The sequence below is a fragment of the Phalacrocorax aristotelis genome, chromosome 10 (assembly GCF_949628215.1).
Source record: "Phalacrocorax aristotelis chromosome 10, bGulAri2.1, whole genome shotgun sequence".
NCBI classification, from domain to species: Eukaryota; Metazoa; Chordata; class Aves; order Suliformes; family Phalacrocoracidae; genus Phalacrocorax; species Phalacrocorax aristotelis.
This window is the reverse complement of record NC_134285.1, coordinates 8,426,423-8,445,835: the sequence shown is the minus strand read 5'-3', so window position 1 is coordinate 8,445,835 and position 19,413 is coordinate 8,426,423. Positions and strand designations below refer to the sequence as shown.

Here is a 19,413-nt window from a genome sequence, read left to right as displayed (position 1 = left end):
CCACAAAATCATGCCCTCCTTTTGAAAGCACTGGCTTATGAATCTCACGTTTTGCCATCATGCTCCAGTTCATTCTGAAGTGAGTCAGCAAATCTAGCAAGATAGGCAAGTACTTCCCTGCCTGTCTACTCAAATAATCAAACAGGAAAGAGATCTGCAAACCAAAAGTATCTCAGATCTTTGTGTATCTCAAAGGTGCAATAAAGGACAGTGCAAAAGCAGTCTTTCATTTCAGGCCTTTTTCAAAGGGAACTGGCAGATCCATTGTGAATCCAGCCTGAGAAGTTTCTACTTGCTGGTCAATAATACATCTGCCTTGCTCCCATTCTGTGGCCTGTAGGTTCAGATGGTTTTGTTGTGCAGAAGGCTGTGGTTCAGAGGGTTGATGTACACATTGAATTCTCTAGAGTGATACCTGTGTAAGGCAAAACCATCCCGTCTGGGTTGTTTCCTTCTGAGCCCTGGGGATGCTTGTCTCACGCTGCTGTAGTCTGGTCCCTTGCGCAGGCTGGTGCCTACCTCAACACAGAATTTTTACTCCCTAGTAGTGTTTTGATGATTTGATCATTGCAGTAAAATATCTTGTTGTCGTTTAGCCCCAGTCAGCAACCAAGCACCACGCAGCCGCTCACTCATTCCCCCCTGGTGGGACAGGGAGAGAATCGGAAGAGTAAAAGTGAGGCAACTCATAGGTTGAGGTAAAGACAGTTTAACAGGTAAAGCAAAAGCTGCACACACAAGCAAAGCAAAACAAATAATTCATTCGCTGCTTCCCATGGGCAGGCAGGTGTTCACCCGTCTCCAGGAAAGCAGGGCTCCATCACGCCTCATGGTTACTTGGGAAAACAAACGCCATAACTCTGAACATCCCCCCTTCCTTCTTCTTCCCCGGCTTTATATACTGAGCATGATGTCATATGGTGTGGAATATCCCTGTGGTCAGTTTGGGTCAGCTGTCCTGGCTGTGCCCCCTCCCAGTTTCTTGTGCACCCGGCAGAGCATGGGGAGCTGAAAAAGTCCTTGACCAGTGTAAGCGCTACTTAGCAACAACTAAAACATCTCCCCATTATCACCACTGTTTCCAGCACAAATCCAAAACACAGCCCATAATAACTACTATGAAGAAATTTAATTCTATCCCAGCTGAAACCAGGACACATGTTTATAAAGACCAAATACTGTTTAGATCCTAGGAAATTAATTTTGCAAGATTTGTAGCAGTTGTGACTCTAACATTTGACATGTATTTGATCCAGTTGCCATTTTAGCAGATGGAAACAAGACTTGTGTTGTTTTCCACGGGAACTGAATTGTGGAAGAATTTAAGGAGTGTTTTCTGGGATTTTCTCACACTTTGGATTTTGAAATGTGGTCCTGTAATCCTACAGGATGGCAGCATGAATGACTGATTATGCAAGGAGTTCACATGATAAGTCATTTACAACCAGTACAGTTTTCTTATGCACATTTTAAGGAGGGGCTTGCATGTGAAACCAAATGAATGCTCCCCGTAACACTGGCAGCATGTAACTTTTTTGTGGTGTGTACCCAGCTAACGAGTATGCTGGCTCTGCTATGTCTGTAATTTGATGTATAAGTTAGTAATGAATTGACGCCTTATGAAAACTCTCGCTTGCTTTGGGTATCCAATGCTGACCACCGCTTTATTCAGTTGCTATTGTTGCAGTAGAGGCTTCTGTTCTGTAAGGGGCTACCAAAAGAAAGGTTTTGCAAAAATGAACATCTAAATTTAAACAGATTTTCATTTTGCTGTCAGTTTGAGTAGTGGATTTGTTGTGTAACCCCGGAGCACTGGGTTAGCGTGAACCTCACTTCCAGTCTGCGGCCTGTGAAGGGTGTGCCCGGTGTCTTCCCTGCACGGGGCTCCGAGGCCTTGTAAAAGAGAGATAAAACATCCAGATATCCTTTCCTATTTCTGGCCTTCAGTCTTGTGGTTACTGCGTGACTCAGGAGGAAGGAGTTATCTTCAGTGAACCCGGTCTCACTCAGTTAAGGTTGCTAGCCCTTGTTGGCTGTGGAGATTTCCCTCAGTTTTGCCTATAATTACGGCTGTCTAAAAACAGCCTGCAGTGTACTGCGACACAGCCACGGTTTGTACTGAAAATGCAGTTAGGGGAGGCCAGGTCTGCCCCTGTGACTGGGACACGTCCCTGGCCTAGGTAAGGCTAAAGTGCTCCAAAATTAACTTTGCAAGTTTTTAAATCTCGTGTTATTATGAAAGACTCTGCTTTGTCCAAAGCATAGTCAAGATATTTTAAATCACATTTCACTGTTTTGCGGCCGTTGTGCTAACAGTCAGAGACGGGTCATAGGGGTACCTTCCCTACTGCCAGCTCTTCCATGCTTTCCCAAATCTCACTTCTTTACAAGGGGCATTTTTCCTTGTCACTTGACATTCATTTTAGGGAAGTATCTTTCCCCTAATGAGGAAGTACTGTATTGTATTTGCGCTTTTAGATTTTTCTTTCAAAACCTCATGTAATATTTATACTGCTACAGTTACAGTAAGCAAAAGCTTTCCTCAGAGTAGGAGCAGCCTTTCAATGTTGCTGCAAACCATGAGTGGTGCCCCTTCCAGATGTGTCGGGCATTGCAAACTGGGGCGAGGAGGCGGGAAGCAGGAGGGTAGGGATCCTCTTAGCATCATGCGATGCCGGCACCCTCTTGGATTTGGGGTTGTGTAATCTGTGTCCCTGTCTGTTTCAAGAATTTGTTTGACTTTGGGGCAAATTGTGTAATCTCCTTCCTTTTTTTATGGCTTTCCCCCATCTTCCTATGAAATAGGGCTAAAGCTTCCCTACTGCACAGGAGTGCTGTCGTGGGAGACGCTTAGTGTTTGCTGTGGTGATAGGGGCCGTGTTGGTACCTGTAGTGAGGGACAAACCTGGGCATATTTCAAAACCAAAAGATTTGGTGAATCAGCGCAATGGTTTAAGGTGTGGAGGGATGAGGCCAGAGCTTTAATGGTGATAAAAGACATTTAAGATCCTTTCAGCATCTGGCCTTGGCTGTCCAAATGTCGACAACTTGGATTTCAGAAGCAGCTGAGCCCAGTGAAAGTGCTGTTGAACTCGTTCTTTTAGCTTGCTGTACATGAGAAAGCAGCATCCCCCTTGCTCTTCCATCCTTTAGTGTTTCTTTAACTTTAGTATTTCTTTGAACAATGCAAGTTTTCTTCTGCCTCTTCCTCAATCTCTTTTTAAAAACTTTTACTCTTTTTACAACATTCCCATTCTGTGCCACCACCCCCAGAGCTCTTGTTTTTTGTACTTTATCACTCAAGTGTGGCTCTTCCCAGCGGGGATGTAAGAGTTTGCAGAAGTCACTGCAGAACACAGCACTATTTCCTGCGGGTTTTTGCTTTTTCCTCAGACTGGGGGTTCAGTGTAAATGCAGACACGCACACAGAATATATATATTGGGCTGGTTTTGGCTGGGATAGTGTTAATTTTCTCCATAGTAGCTAGTATGGGGCTCTGCTTTGGGTTTGTGCTAGAAATAGTGTTGATAACACAGGGATGTTTTCCTTATTGCTGAGCAGGGCTTACACAGAGTCAAGGCCTTTTCTGCTCCTCACCCCACCCCACCAGAGAGTGGGCTGGGGGGACACGGCTGGGACAGCTGACCCCAACTGACCCAAGGGATGTTCCACACTATATGACATCATGCTGAGCATATAGAGCTGGGGGAAGAAGGAAAGGGGGACATTCAGAGGCGTTTGTCTTCCCAAATCACTGTTAGGCGTGATGGAGCCCTGCTTTCCTGGAGACGGGTGGACACCTGTCTGCCTGTGGGAAGGAGTGAATGAATTCTTTGGTTTGCTTGTGTGTGCAGCTTTTGCTTTACCTGTTAAACTGTCTTTACCTCAACCTATGAGTTTCCTCACTTTTACTCTTCTGTTTCTCTCCCCCATCCCACCAGGGGGGAGTGAACGAGTGGCTGCGTGGTGCTTGGTTGCCGGCTGGCATTAAACCATGACTATATATAGTCATATATATATACACACATACAGAGAGATACACAGTGACACACTCCTTCAAACGTTCCCTCTTTCCAGAGCTGAGCTGAAGTAATTTGGCCACTACATGATTCAAAGTGGCTCTTGGCGTTATTGTGGGTGCAGAATCCATAGCCTTGCACATCCCTTCTTTGGTCAAAGGGTCTCCCCGCGTTGAGCAGACCCTCCAGCTACTGCCGGCTGCGATGTTAGCTGGGACCAAGCCAAGAATGAGCCTCGTCCCCGTCCGGTTCAGGCCGCCGGTTTCCAGCAGGGACCTCATTTGGGAAGAGGAGCACCTGAAGGAAAGCGATGCTAGAAAGGGCTTCAGCGAGCGTGTTAAAAATCCATCACCGGCTTAATTAAAAATCAGTCTGCAGGCCCAGTGACTTGAGGTAGCGGGCGGCAGGAGGAGCCGGGGCCCTGCTGCAGCCGTGCCGGAGGGGAGCGAGGAGGGACGGAGCAGCGCCCGCTGGGGTGCGGCGGCGGCCGCGGCCCCTTTAAGGCCGAGGGTTTCCTGCGCCTCCCGGCGAGTCACCCCGCGCCGCCGGGGAGCGGCGTCACGTGGGGCTCAGTCTTGTGACCGGCGGCGAGCACAGCACCGGGCCCGCCCGCGCGCGCAGGGGCCGCTCCGCCGCTCCCTCGCGCCTGCCCGGCACCGCACCGCGCCGGCACCGCGCGCGCGGGGCGCCGCCCGCCCGCTCGCGCCGCTGCTGAGGCCCGTGCGGCCCCGGGCGGGGCGGAGGGCGGCGCCCGCCGCGTGGGGCGCTGAGGCGAGGGCGCCGCTTCCTCTTCGCCCTCCCCGCGGTCTCCGCTCTGCGCCGCTCGGCTGGGCTTGGCTCCGCGGGCGGGCAGCGCCGCCGCCGCCCCCCGGCATGGACAACAAGCCCCTGCTGCAGGAGCGGCCCCCCGCCTACAGCCCCGCCGCCCAGGGCGCGGGCTACGACTACGGGCAGAGCAACTACGGCGCCATCCCCGCCCCGCAGCCCGGCTTCCAGCCGCCTCCGCCCTACCCTTACCCGGGCGCCGCGGCGGCCGCAGGTGGGTCTGAGGCGGCGGGCGGCCCCCGGCGGGCGGAGAGGGGCTTGCGGCCCGCTACCCCTTCGCCGGGACGGGGGGCGGCTCCGGAGGGGCTCCCTCGCCCACCCCCCCCCACCCCCCCCCCCCCCGGGGCTGGGCTGGAGCGGGGGCCGTGAGTCCCGGAGAAGGACCATGTCCGGCGACACGGAGAGGCTCTGGAGCCGATCCGGCGTGGGGCTTCCCTCTCGGGAGCGGGGCGGTTGGGGCGTTGCAGTTCTCACGCTTAAAACCAGCGCAGGGAGGAGGAGGAGGGCGTGCGGGGATCCAGGTGTTGGAAAGCGCTACCTCCCTATCCCCTCCTTCCCCGGGCGTCTCCGGGGAGTAACGTCGCGTTCGTGTTATGCCCTGGCCGAGGTTGCGTGCCTCTCCTGGGGGGTGGGTTTTCCGCCTCCGAACAGCGGCAAAGAGGCACGGCTGCGCTTCCACTGACACGGACTCCGAACTCGCACTTTTCTTTGCGTGCGCTTCGCTGTACTCTGGTTAATGTTTGTTTTTTTCTGATACACTTCAGTAGTCTTGGAGAGACTTAAGGAGGTGAGTAGGTGCAGTACTTTTGTTCACTGAATTAATACTAACCTCTGTCAAAGAAAGAAGTAGCGTCTCGGGAAAGGCTCTGAAGAGTTAAGAGAATGCTTCAAAAGTTGCAAAAAAAAAAAAAATACACTTAATACAGCAGACACAGACCTCAGTCATCAGGCACTGTGTTGAGACCTGTGGCCATAGACCCATTTGCTGCTGCTGACTTGGAGCCTATTTTCCTACAGTACAAATATTACTGATTATTTATAGTTTAATTTTAAGTCCAGAGGTTGGTGGACTTTGCAGATGCATAACTTGCTTCAAGAAAATCTGAGAACTGCGCCCTCGGAGAGAAACTCAAAATGGAGTATACCTGGGCAAAGAGTACCTCAACTGTATGATTACACTGCTAACATCTAATAGTCCCTTTAAAAAGCATTTTTACTTTTGTTTAATTTTTAATGTTAATGCAGTAGTTAAGGGCTTGTGTTTTCTAACTACAGCTGTTAAAATGATACATTCACTGGCCAATGACACATTTTCTGAAAGGTTTTTTTCTTCTGTGCTACACAAGTGCTTCCTTTCCACTTGCACCTTATCACTCCTACCTTTCTCTCCAGTTATACACTTAATATGTGGAATTTAAGCTGCAAACCAGCAGAAGATTCCTTGTTTCAACTAGTTTGTATGTGGGAGCAGGACATAACGTGATACATAATGTTCAGAAGCGAAAGCTGTGATCATTGTTTGTTTAAACTCTTTTTTTCCCTGGTGCTCAAACAGCATTGAAACAAATTCTCGAAGTTAATTATTAGCTCAGCGTCCTTTTCAGATGGTTAAGTTGTGCTAGATACTTGGGTTTGTGTAGTGGCTTTGGTATTGGATGTGCTGTGCAGTATGTTCCAACTCTGATTTTGATAAGAGCTTCTTAAAGTGTTCAGTCAAGACTACATTTCTATTTATGTTTCTCCATGTTTTGTTTCCATATTTTTTAATTAAAATAATTGTTCTTTGTGCTTTGCGTGTGGTGATTGAGGTTTTTTTCTTATTTTAGGGTATGCTGTTCCTCCGCCGACATCACAGCCAAACTATTCAAGCACATACACCATTATTCAACAGCCCGCTACCACCACTTCTGTAGTAGTAGTTGGTGGCTGTCCTGCCTGCAGGTAAAATAATAGCTCTCTGCTTGAGCAGTAAACTCAGTCTTGAGTTTTAGTCTTTAAATTACAGGTACCCCTATAGTTCCTTGGTTTTCAATAGATTCTCTTTGTGTGTGTATTAGAATTGAATTAAGTGAATAGCACTACAATTTAGCTGTGGAGCACTTTCATTTATGTAGTTTGTGCTTGTCCTAATAGACTCTTGCCAACTGCTAAAATTAATGCAGTTGACTTAGTGTATTAACATGAATCTGTTCTTTATGATGGAGGAAGATCTGTAAGTGGTATTTTTAATGAAAAGGCAGTTCAGTCACAGATGTAAAAGGTCAGTTCTTGGGGGAGAGGATGATGGGAGGTCCCTTCTGATGTGTTTATGCCCAGTGATAGTAACATGATTTTATTGTGAAACTTTCTGTAATCTTTGACCATAGTCACTTCTGGTTATCTGGCAGTCCTGTGGAAGGGCTTCGGCTGCTGTGGTGTGTGTCCCCCCATTCCCAGCATCCAGACTGTGCAAAACTGGGCAGGGTGATTGCTGGTATTGGTTGAAAACATCAGTGCCTTAGGGCTTTAAAAGATCTCTTACTTTAAAAGTCCTTTTACTGTAGAAGAACAGGGAGGTTAACGGAGTATATTCAAGTGTAATCTGATGAAGTGGTGAAAACCAGAAAAAGTGGTCAGCTATTAGTTGGCGTTGGAACAAAAGAACAACTTCCCCCTCCAAGATGAACAGCCATAAAAAAAGGGAAGGAGGCACATTAGTGCTGTAAGTCAGCAAAGTCACCCCTTATACTTCTTAGTTCTTCTTGTCCCAGGATATTAACTAACGTGTGAGGGCAGCCAGATTGCTGCTGGTGCAGCTCAGATGCTGGTGTGCCTGGCCAGCTCTGACTCAAATGCAGAATCATTTGCCTTCTGTTAAAATGTATGGGAGTTACCCTTGTGGCATCTTGTGAGGAGACGCTTAATATTCTGTAAGTCTGTGCCCTTGCTTATCTGTTTCAAAACGTGTAGGAAACAGCCTTGCTAGAATAGCTGAAATGATACCAGGTTCAGGGTGATGAATGGGATGGAGCTTGTCATAGTAGCAGAGGCTGTCCCCCAGATGCCTTTTGGTTTTGTTTGAATTGGCATTTGTCTGAGAGTAAGTACCTGCTTTCAAAGGTGGATTTAAATAAGTATTGTGTAGTGCTATGTAAAAACAGGCGCTTGCTGAAATGCCACTAGTTAAGGCTGAAAAACCTGTACCAGCCAGAGCTATTGATCTAAAGTTGTGTGTTTTAAACGGTGAGTGAAAGTAACCACTGAGCTGTTCAGAGGATGCGGTAGACCCGGCTACCCGAGTAGTTACATTAAAATGCTTATCCTTTAGCTCAACCAGAAGACAGATGTTATCTGTTGCTTGGTAAAAGGCAGACAGGGTGTTTTTACAGACCTCCTGGCCCTAAACCCAATAAATCTCAAAGTTTTGCTATGGAAGTGGTCTTTGCAATAACTTAAGATTTGTAGACTCTTGCTGCTATTCTTCAGATTTTTTTTTTTCCTTTTTTCCTGCAAGTTATCCTGGAATGCTCTAGGAGACACCTTTGAAACAATCATTTGCAAGTATAATATCTAACTTTTGCCATATTGGGGAAAATGAGCAATCTCTTGTGAGGTGCTTTGAAGTGACCTCACTTGAATAGTTTTCTTAAGTCAACGGACTTGCTCTGCTGGGGGTACCCAGTGCTCATAGAATGTCCTGAGTTGGAAGGGACCCACAAGAATCTTCAAGTCCAACTCCTGTCCCTCCCTGCACAGGACAACCCCAAATTTACACCATTGGACTCTTCCCTAAAGTAAAATACCCTCCACAAAAAAACTTGTTTACTCTTGGATCCTCAAGTTTTCGTTTAGGCTGTAGGAAGAAAAAACGTTGTGAGAACTATGACGCGTTGATTACAGTGAGGCGTAATACTGCACTGCTTAAACTGTGGGACTTTTCTCAGCACTTCAGAAGTACTCTTGGTCAGGGGAACCCAAGGATGAGTAACTGGATCTAGTAATGGTGTGTCATAGTCTCCCTTGCAGTATCACTTTTTTTTTTCCTAATTGTCTTTAGAGGAAGAGTCAAAGTGTCAGAGTAGGAGGGAAAAATTGCAAGTTGAATGTCTTCTAACTAGTTAAGGAATTAATGGTCTGGTATGTCAAGAGAAAGCACAGGGAGGCTGGGTGGGAAGCATAATATTAGAAATGTTCATGGCAACCTGAAGGGTCAGGGTTCACGTGCTGGAAAGTTGCACTGGCTGCTTCTCCTAGAGGAAGAGCTCATAATCCTTTTTGACTTCTCAAGACCTTAAACATAGTTATAGTTTACTCCTCAGCCTGGAAACCTATTTGATGAAGAATGCAACCTGCGGCTACACTTTGAATGCAACGCTGAACAGCAGAGTTGGTGATAAACATAAAAAGCTATTGATGCTGCATAAAAAACTTTGTTATTAAACTGCCAAGTCAGTTGTCCTGTTGCTCCTCTGATTTAATGCTGTGCATGATTGTTAGAGAAGTCATCTGCTTTAGACCATGAAGAAAGAGTCTTGCTTGTGGCTGTGGAATAATGTAACTGACAGAGCAGACTAAAGCCCACCGAGAGGGTTTCTGCCATCAGAAATACAAACCAGTCTTTTGCACTATGGCATGTATGAATGTTGCTAATGGAAATCAAGACCATTTCCAGCTTAAAATATATGGTGTTGTGGAGAAATATGCTGGTCTGTTATTTGGGTAGGAGTCTATTTAATTGCAGTCATGAGTGACCTTGGGATTAATACACTAGCTACAGTACAGTTGATCTTTAGGGTCGATTTATGGTGTGAAGTAATGAAAAGTACAAAGTATCTCCAAAAGCAGCCTGTCTACAAGTAGGTAGTATGCCCTTGGTTGCTATGTAATTGCATTTTTTTTCTCATATATCTGAAGCTTTGCTGCATCTGAGGGATGACTCCTCTGTCTTGCAAGCTGTACCTCTTGCTTAGAGTTATTCATTAGCCAGCTCATACTCATTCATCATTGGTCAGTGTTGCTTTCTAATTACAGACTTCAATATTCATGTCTGTTCCATCATTCCTTGCATTATTAAAATATCTCGGGTGGTTGTAGTCTGTTGTCTTAGCGTGAGTTCTCCCAGCCCTGACGTACAGAGAATTAAACTGAGTTGCAGAATATTGTCAGCTTTATTGTTTGTAGTTGACATCTAAGGATTGGCCAAGCCCTGCTTTTAAACTGTTTTATGTTCCCAAGTACAGATTGAGTCATTACAGCCACTAACTTTAGAGATCCAGCCATGTAATTATCTTTTTAGCTTGGAGAATGCAGTCTGGCCGCTTCTCTTGTGGTCACTTTCATTTTCTTTTTCTCCATTTTGCGTTCCTGGGCAGAACAAACTGCAAAGGAATGTTTGCTTTCCTATTACTTAACAGAAGAAAGATCCCTTTAAAAATTGTGAAAGCATTCTCTTGATGTGATGTTTGCAAAAGCTGGTTCTTTCAAGATCTGGGACAGAACCTGTGGTGGGCCCTGTTCAGTTTTCTTTTCCTGTTTTAACAAGTATTCAGTTGTTTGGAAGAAGGGGTGAGAGAAAGGACATAACACTCTGCATTGTGGTGGCTTTTGCTTCCGACAATTATAAAATATCTGCTTGAGGAATATTGTAGTAGGTCCCAAATTATAATAACACTGAAGCTTCTTCCGGGATTGGAGGGTGTGACAAGTTTGATTAAAACTCTATTTATTCTAAGATGTCTCACAGACTTCTCCCTGCCACAGCGTTTGGTGTTTTGCTTTGGGGCTGTTTTTTTTAACTTGACATAGTAAGTTCTCTGCTTTTGGCTGGAGTTTTGTTTTCTTCAATTAAGTGCATCTCTCCTGAGAGAACAGGCTCTGGGAAAATTGCACTTAGGTGATAAAGTCCTTAAAAAAAAATTCAGTCTTGTTTTTTCTTCAATTCTTTCAATCACAAACTGTGTGCAGTTTGATAGAAGGCCATTCAGGGGATAGGTTTTTGATAGTTACTTACCACAACCATATTTAAACCTTATGAAAATATTTTAAATAGAATTTCATAATATGTACTGGTTAAATATACAAGGAATTGAAAAAAAAAACCAACGAAAAAACCCCAAAACATAGCTATTTAGAGAGCATGTCTGGTATTCTGAGGAAAACCTGTGGATTTTTGGTTTGTAACAGCAGGCTGAGATGCTAGAGGTCCTTTTGAGTCCTGTGAGTGAAGCCAACTTTGAAATACCTTTTTAAGAGTGCTATAAAGGGGAATAGCTATCATAGTGCAGCAGCTCCTGACACTGGTTTTTGTCACAAAGATGATCAGCCTGTGCTAGGAATTGGTGTAGCGGTCTCATACTACAGTTTGCAGCTTTTTGTAAATGTCTGCTGTTCAGGCAGAGTGGGGTGTTCATTCCTGCTGTGCTGTAATTTGGTGGCTGGAGCAGTTAGGGCATGAAATTCAGCAGTGACTTACGCATGTGACTGCGGAGAAGAAAGGCTTGATACAGCAGGCTTGAGCAGATGCCATGAGTCTGCCATTTGGAATTACTGACTAGGGTAGCTGTAACTTTTCTTTTCCCAGCCTAACAGCAGAGGCATGCAGCTGCTTTGCAGGAAGTCTGTTACCTAAGCCCAAGAAGAGAGGAGATGGTAAGCCTGTTAATAGGGTCCCAAGTGAGAGCAGCCATAGCTCTTGCTGTTTCTGAGGATTTTTGTTCTACTGCTCTGAACTGATTTGTGGAAAATAATCAAAACACATTTTTCTTATAAATAAGGCTTTATGCAATTAATAAGATACAGCAGGAATGTTTTTCCTAATGGGACCATATAAAAATGATAATCTGGTCCCTAATGCCCAGCCTGTCCCTGGGTGTGAGTTGATAGCTTTTTTTTTTTTAAATTAGTGTCACTATTTGTCCCGGTGTCTGTATTCTGGTAATGAGGATTTCTGTGTGGCAATGAGCTGTTCTGGGTGAGAGGAGAAAACGGGTCTTGTTTGTTGGTAACCAGGGGTTACCAGTACTGATTTGGCTATATTTGCAGATGAATGAGGAAAAACCACACCAGATCTCAGCCTAGTTCATCATGGAGAGGTATCCACCATCTACAGAGAGCTGGTGTGCTTAGCCTTACTTGTGTGGCTAGGCTGTTGGTATGAAGCCACAAAGCTTGTCTCTTAGTGTCTTCTCAGAACTGGAATTAAGGCAGTGGTGCTACTGCATTAGAGAAGGCTGGTGATTTGTAGCCATTTCAAGATCAACAACAGCTAGATACAGGCTGTTCCCATTGTTGGAATGTCTTTGGCTCTGCAGCTAGCCCTCTGTATGGAAGTGAGGCCTAAACCATAAGGAAGTTCAGATAAATTTGTAAATACTTGAAGGTGACTTTTAAGGATAATTGCGTTAACATATATGTACATCTTGTGTTGAGGAGGGTAAGCCAGTGGCTACGTATAGATTTGGGTGCCTTTCTGTGACTACGGATCAACTACCCTTCAGCGTGCCTTCAAGCTGAGGCTAGAGGAGCTGGCACCTCTCTGCATGGAAATGAAAACTGTAAACATCCCATGCGTAGTAGTTGCATCTATAATTGTCAATTCTTTTAATCCTGCTGCTTGCAGGTGAAATTTAAACATGCTTAACCTAGCTTTTCTTTGTCTGTCCCAGCTAATGCAACAAAAACAGCTATCTATGTTACTGTTTCCATGTTCAAAATTACAGATTTAGTGTGCAGCTTCCAAAGTCTGTGCTTGTCACTGGTCTGATATTTCCACTGAAATCTAAAGTTAGAGTCCCCACCAACCTCAGTGGCAGGTGAGATGGGATACTGATGTGAAAATTCCACTTGCTTGATCAGTGAGGGAGTATCTGTGCAGAAGACAGTGGTCGTCTTAAGTGCAGTTTCTTTACAGGTCTTGCAGGGCTTGCCATACAACCAGACTGCCTTTGATTACCTGGGACAACCCCTTGACTTCATTTGTAAGGGAAGACAAATGCTGATAAGCACACATTTAAATACTGTGGTGTAGTGTTAAGTCTAAAAATGCACGTGTTAAATTGTACTGCTGCTGTGTCTGCAGATCTCACTATTGGCCCTCTGGTCCTGAGCATCTGACTTAAGATAGTAATGTTTTGCAACTTACTTTCAAGAAGAGGGTTGTCTGAAAAGTAATTTGATTTTAAATACTTGTCAGTGGGAATAACCGACCTTACTTTATGGAGCTGGTAGCTGCAGTTATAGCTTAAACCCAAGATGCTGCTTGCAGTATAAATAAACCTTTCTACTTTATTTTTAGATTGGGTGTGGTGCAGTTATAGTCAGTTTTATGTGGTTTATGCTGTAGAACAAAATTTGTTTGGTTACATTAGTGAATGTACAGTTTGAATACGGAGTCTCTGATTACTCTGCAGCTCAGGTAAGATACACAAGCAAAACCTAAAATATTAATTCTCTGTTAAAAATATTTTTTTTTCCTCCTTCTAAATTTAGTAACTGGCTAAGCACTGATTGGGTAAGTGTTAATCTAAAATTAGGTGGTGACACAAATCAACAGAAGCCAAAAAGTGTTTGTGTAGCTTATGCCGTAGTAGTAATCACACTGCTATAGATGTGATAGGAACTGGCCCTGAAATAACAGCTATGTTACGGTGGAGGTCATGCAGACGCAGTTCTGGTAAACTTTCCAAGCAGCCGACTTAGTACAGCCAAGCAGCCGACCGTCCCTGGCCTTCCTCTGTCGCAGACCCAGCAGTGCTTCCTGTGGCTTGCTTTGTCCCTCGCTGGCTCTTTTCCCTGGGTCTGGTGTTGAATATTGATGGTGACTCCTGGGCCGCCCACCTTTTTTTTGCAATTGGCATTTTGCATTACCACAAAACACTTCCTGGATAACTCTGTTTTAGGTGGAAGGGAGTTTAAAATAAATTTTATTTAAAGTGTCAGGGACATTTGCTGACCAGTAGACTTGGGCCTTGCAAGCTGATTAAGAGGGTTGATTGTAATGGGTTAGACAGCAGTGATCTATGCTTGTCTTTGCAGCTACTCGGGGCTGACCAGAAGTACCCTGATTGATCCCTCTCTAATGTTTAATTAGTGTTTATTCTCTAAGGTCAGATCAAAATTAGGCTGCTTATACTCTTAATTAAGTACACTGGCTTACTTGTCACAAAGGTAGACTTCAGGGCAGGAACGGAATATGGAATTATTAAGAGACAAGGAGAAGATTTAAGAACACTAACAAAGCAACAGTTGAATCCCTGCAGAAGGGGATGCTCAATGTGTGTGGATGAAAAAGATGGCATTAGGGTAATAGCAAAGCAAGTCCAGAAATACAATAGCCTTAACGTGCAGTGTACTGCACTTAGTATGCATTGTCTGAAGTAATGTTACTTTTGGTGTCATTGAAATGCCTGGAAAAAAGGAACAGATTAGCAGATTCTTCCCAGGAGATGGCACTTCTGATAGCACATCTTTTTCCCTAGTAAATGAAATCAACAGTATGAGAGCTTTGTTTACTGGCTCCATTCTTTAATTGCAGTCTAATTTTGAGGGTCACTTGCAATGTAATTTTACAGTTATGGTGTCCAGATATGCCCTAGGCAAAGAGGTTGTACAGAAAAGAAATTATGCTAAAGCTTTCCTGTAAGCCTTAAGCCATGCTACGTAACCTCCTCCCCCACCCCACCCCGCAATAATATGCTCAGGTAGGACAGCTAGTTGGAAATCTCTGGAGGGAAGTGTTAATAGGAGGCTCTTCAACTCTGCTTTAAAAGTCAGTCTAATAAAAGCATCTCTGCTTGGGTTAGTATGCTCTGAGCTCGACCCAGCAAGCAGATTTTGATGTTTCCTGGCACAGGCTAATGGTGTAATAACTGGTTTGGGATTAGGACTTGAAAGTGGGATAGCAAGGGTAAGTTGACGGCAGCTACATTTTCTTTACTATTTTTCTTTGCTTTTGATTCTAATTAATCCACATATCTATCTTTTTTCTTTTTCTTTTTTTTTAAATGAGGACTAAAGCTGTATATGGTGGTCTGGATGAAGCATTAATAATCCAGAGTATATGGGAAAAGTTTACTTCATGATATGCCCTGTAGGATATTTGCCTTTTTCTAGTAGTGGCAGTGACTGCAGTTCTGTTCATATTTTTTCAATAATTCCTGCCATATTTCTTTCCTCAGCAGTACTACCTCCTCTGACTGTTTCCCCCATTAGTATTTCACTTTGCTGGGAAATGCTCTGTGGTGAGAGGGGACAGGAAACAGGCACAGTTTTCATGGGCTGGTGGGAAACCTGGGCTAAAGTTCTTTGTAGCAGATCAGTAGACACAGACTACAAAGAAATATTAACCAAGCTGAGCAAATCTAGCGCCTGTAGTTTCCCTGAGTGCTGTTTGCTGAGGTGGTGCAGGGCAAGTGCTGTGAGTCAATGCCTAATGTGCCAAGACAAGGGTGAGTTTCTGCTTTGCAGCAGAAATGGCCTGGCTCCTTCTTGTCTGCTGGCTTATAGCGTGATCTGTCAGCGCTTTCACTGTAGAGGTAGAAGTGGTTGCATGCCAGGTGGGGGGTACACGATGCCTTTCTTTCTGACCCTCATAAACCCACTGGACGCACTTGTCATCAAGCCAGCAGAAACGTAAGGGCTAGTTGATGGCACACAAAGCTCTGTTCAGGATTCCCACAGGAAACGCTTGCAGTATCAGCTGGACAGATGTAGGTGTTGCCAAACCTGACCTACAGAAGAAAGCTCTGGTAAACTATCACGGAGACAATCAGTAGTGCTATTTCCGGGAAACTTGCTCTTGCTGCTGCTGAGCGTGTCTGTAGTCAATGGTCAGTATGAAAACCTGTAGTAGGAATACCAGCAATGAAGGTGGGATTCTCTGTGTTAAGTCCATACATTCTGTAAGTCAGCAACTCGTTGTGGCAAGAATCAGTAATCTGAATCAAACACAAAACCCCAGGAGGTAAGCTGGACCTACTGTCTGTATCGCAGTCTGTCTGTTTAGGTCTCATTGGTGGAGACTGCCATATGCTTTTGGAGAAGATGTAAAGAAATCTATTTATAAAGAAAAAAGTTCTACTGTTAGGTTATGCTCTATTCCTTAAACATAGCTTTTGCTTCAGCTGAATAACATACTACTGATACAGCAACTATTTTATGAAGTACTGAGTAACTATTAGGTTTTTTAGTACTTCTAGTATTCGCAAGAGTCAGAAGCATTGTCCTTCACAACATGCACTGACTGTATCAGTGTGCTGAATATGGCGATTCCATCCTGAGAAAGGTGGTTTTACTAATTTGGGCACTTTTGGATACTTCTAAAGTTTTATTTTAAGCCAGTGTTTATCTCTGGATTTGTGATTTGATGATAGAGGTATGGGAACAGCAGGTAAAAGAGACTGGAGAGAGAGGTGAGTGTTTTTCCATGTTTGAGGAGGCTTTCCTGAAGTACTTTAGAACCATGGGGAGAAAAAGGTGGTACCTACACCACTGAAACTAATTCTGCAAGATGTGTTCTAGCTCTGGGAAAAATGGTAGGATCTGAATTCCTGGAGAGTTTGTCATAAAAGCAGAACACTTCTGCAGACCTGATCTGATCTCTCATTGGTCTTATCTCTCTGGACACGCAGATGTCTGTGTTCAAGAGTAATCTTACATCGTTGTGGCAAAATAAAGTTCTTGCACTGATAGATGGAGCTCTGGTAGTGCGTGTGCCTGACTTATAAGGAACAGAGGGGGTGATGTTACGCTGAGTTTGTAGGAGCAGCAATGAACAGCACAGGCTACAAAAGTCTGAGCTTTGGGACACTTGTGTGCTGAGCCTAGAATCTGTATGGTGATTTGAACATTAGCCTACATCTTTTAACTTGTTGCCTTATAGGAGTGTTATTTGAGGATATGAAACTATAAAGCTACTGCTAGGATCAACTGTACCCTGACAATACTTTTATACCAAATACAAAGTTGATTGCCATCACTAGAACTCTGTACACAGAAATGAAGTAAAGTAAGGTCATCAAAAGGAGGGGACTAATGTTCAAAGCTTAAGCTGAACACAAACTTGGATAAGCAGCAGAATATCAAAAACATGTTGAAAAGCCTTTGACCTCTTATGGTGGTTGAGGGGAAGGAGAAGTGTTGTTAAGTTTAATCGAATTATAATGTTTTAGCCAACTGCAGTAAGGAAACGGTCTCTGAGTCTGCATCTTTCTTCCTTCACTATTTATGTGCACAGTAGGTTGTCAAGGACTGCTATGTGGGGAAACAACTTGTTGGCCTTGGCACCTTGCTTGTAGCACGTGTTTCAAGGTCACTTGGCTCCATTTCTGTTGACTTTCACTGTACCAGGGAATCCAGGAGGACACATTGTGTTCAAGTGTTTTGCTAAACTCCAAATTTTGACTATTTAGTGTAGCTGCTCAGATTTCTTAAGTCAGAATAGTGAGGCTTTACTGTCTGTTTTCATTTTGGGGGATGTTTAGATACAGCACTTCAGAAAGTCAGGGATTGAAATCAGAAGTCTGTTCAGGTAAATTTCTGCTGTCACAGAACTAAGCTGAAACAGAATTTCTCATGTAGGGTGGTCATTCCGTTGGGACTCAGCTGGAGCCAGATGAGCTCAATAGTAGGTTCTCCTACAGTTCTAAAGGGACACCTGTTTTTGCTAGTAGAAACCAGGAACAGCTACTGAGGGTTATTTTAAAAGTGATGGGTCTTTGGCCTTTGGCCTTTTCTAACTACTGGAAATAAACTTGTTAAACAGTTTGACAGTAGTGCTGCACTTCTGAGCTGTTCTGGTGACTTAGGAAGTCTAAATGTGAGTTGTTAGCATAGCCCTCTACACACTTACTTATTTGGCCCCTTCTGCAGTGAAGTGCTGACACTTGACATACTCTTTCACTGTAAATTGACAGTTATGATTTTTTTAAGTCCTCCTGATCCTGCTAAATGGGTCAGAGCCCTAAATGCCCAGCGCATCTAACCCTTTACATGTTAATTATATTGACTTGTGCTCTCTGAAGAAAAATATGGAAGAAAAATATCCGAGAGAATGTGCTGGCAACTGCAGGAACTGGACATGACCAAGTTGTGTATTAATTTGAAGTAACAGACTGAAACAAACTTATTTGCATATCTCTGCCTGCAATGGTCTTAACTTGCTTAGAGAAAGCATGGGCTGGATGCTTCACCAGAAGCCCTTAACCAGCGTTATACAACTCTCTGCCCATCCAGACCTTTCTCTTAGGAAGAAGCAGAGAAAAAGCACCAAATCATCAGATCAAAACGTTCAGAAAACATGGATTATTTTTTTTGAAATAGCTGTAGTGTGCACATACTGTGGAAGACTTGAGGGTGAAGGAGCTCAGAGTTCACCCCAAGGTAATGCTGAAAACTAAGTAGGCAAAGCATATGACAAAAGTGTGACTGCTGTCTGTTGTAGAAGAGCTGAGAAACTGAGTTGATACAATTGGTCAGAGCTGTGGTTATTGTGTTTTGATCCAAGTAACAGTCCTGGATTGCAGTGATAGAGGAATGGTTGCTGTCTGGAACTGAACAGCTAGTGTAACTTAAACCTTTTAGACTGCTAAGCTATACTCTAATCACCTGCAACTTCCCTGTTTTTCTTTAAGTGATGTAATTCAAAACCTTCTGCAAGCTATGAAAATCAAGGCCTTCTAAGGGGGGAAAAACCCCCCAAAAAACACAAACAAGCTGAACCCAAAAACCTTTTTGTACTTTAGCATGTTATATAAAATGGTGTGGTTTTTAGTGACTGCCAGGTCACAAAGTGGTAACTTTGGGGCAAACTTGGTGGGTGTCCTTGACTGAGTCTATTTTCCATTTTTACAGGGTTGGCGTGTTGGAAGATACCTTCACCTGTCTTGGTGTTTTGTGTGCCATTGTATTCTTTCCAATTGGGATTCTGTTCTGTCTTGCACTGAGGCAGAGAAGATGCCCTAATTGTGGGGCAGCTTTTGGCTAAGGGGCTGAACGTGGACGTGCTTATGGAAGCTACAACTGTTAGCATACTCTTTCTAATGTAAATGTCATGTACAATCATTTTATTTGCTTCGGACCTGTTTTGTAAAGTGTGAAGAAACTCAGTCTCTTGCATGTAATTTAAACTTAACCTTTTATGAGCATGTGCATTGCAAAACATGAAAACCCAACTTGTTTTCCATGTTTAGTGGCACCAGTTGAAAACTAAATAAAACTGCTTTACCTTTTGCAATCCTCAACTTGTGGCTGGATTATTAAGTATGTGACTAATGTGTCTCATAACATGTGGTCTGAAAGTGGTGTTTGTAGCTAGGATTACTCAGAAGGATAAATATTTGCCACAATCCTATGATTAAATAAAAACACACACATGGTTTTAGTACATCAGATGCTTTTGAGGAAAGTGGTGCAAGTGCTGTGTGTGCTACTCCACTGCTAATGGCACTAGTAATAACAAACAGTAAAAGCCCTATTTTAATTAGTGAAGGTTTTGCTTGTAGGGACAAACATGACCTCCAATGGCTGCTGTGGCTGTGTTCTATCTGCTGGAGCTGGTATTAGTTCACAGACAAGACTAACTCCTGACTGCAG

General features: G+C 44.1%; 1 protein-coding gene across 1 annotated transcript; it reads left to right on the top strand.

Annotated features, from left to right (window-relative positions):
- Positions 1 to 4,613: 4,613 nt before the first annotated feature.
- On the top strand, positions 4,614 to 19,061 carry BRI3 (brain protein I3). Its single transcript, XM_075105023.1, has 3 exons — positions 4,614 to 5,059; positions 6,672 to 6,786; positions 18,673 to 19,061. Exons 1-3 carry the CDS (start codon positions 4,894 to 4,896, stop codon positions 18,803 to 18,805), a joined length of 414 nt encoding a protein of 137 aa, XP_074961124.1. The 5' UTR covers positions 4,614 to 4,893; the 3' UTR covers positions 18,806 to 19,061.
- The last annotated feature ends 352 nt before the right edge of the window (positions 19,062 to 19,413 follow it).

Excerpts from the sequence above, each read along its gene's own strand:
- BRI3 (XM_075105023.1), top strand. The coding sequence starts at position 4,894 with ATGGACAACAAGCCCCTGCTGCAGGAGCGGCCCCCCGCCTACAGCCCC. Across the intron at positions 5,060-6,671 it reads GGGCGCCGCGGCGGCCGCAG|GGTATGCTGTTCCTCCGCCG; the intron begins GTGGGTCTGAGG and ends TTCTTATTTTAG. Across the intron at positions 6,787-18,672 it reads GGTGGCTGTCCTGCCTGCAG|GGTTGGCGTGTTGGAAGATA; the intron begins GTAAAATAATAG and ends CCATTTTTACAG.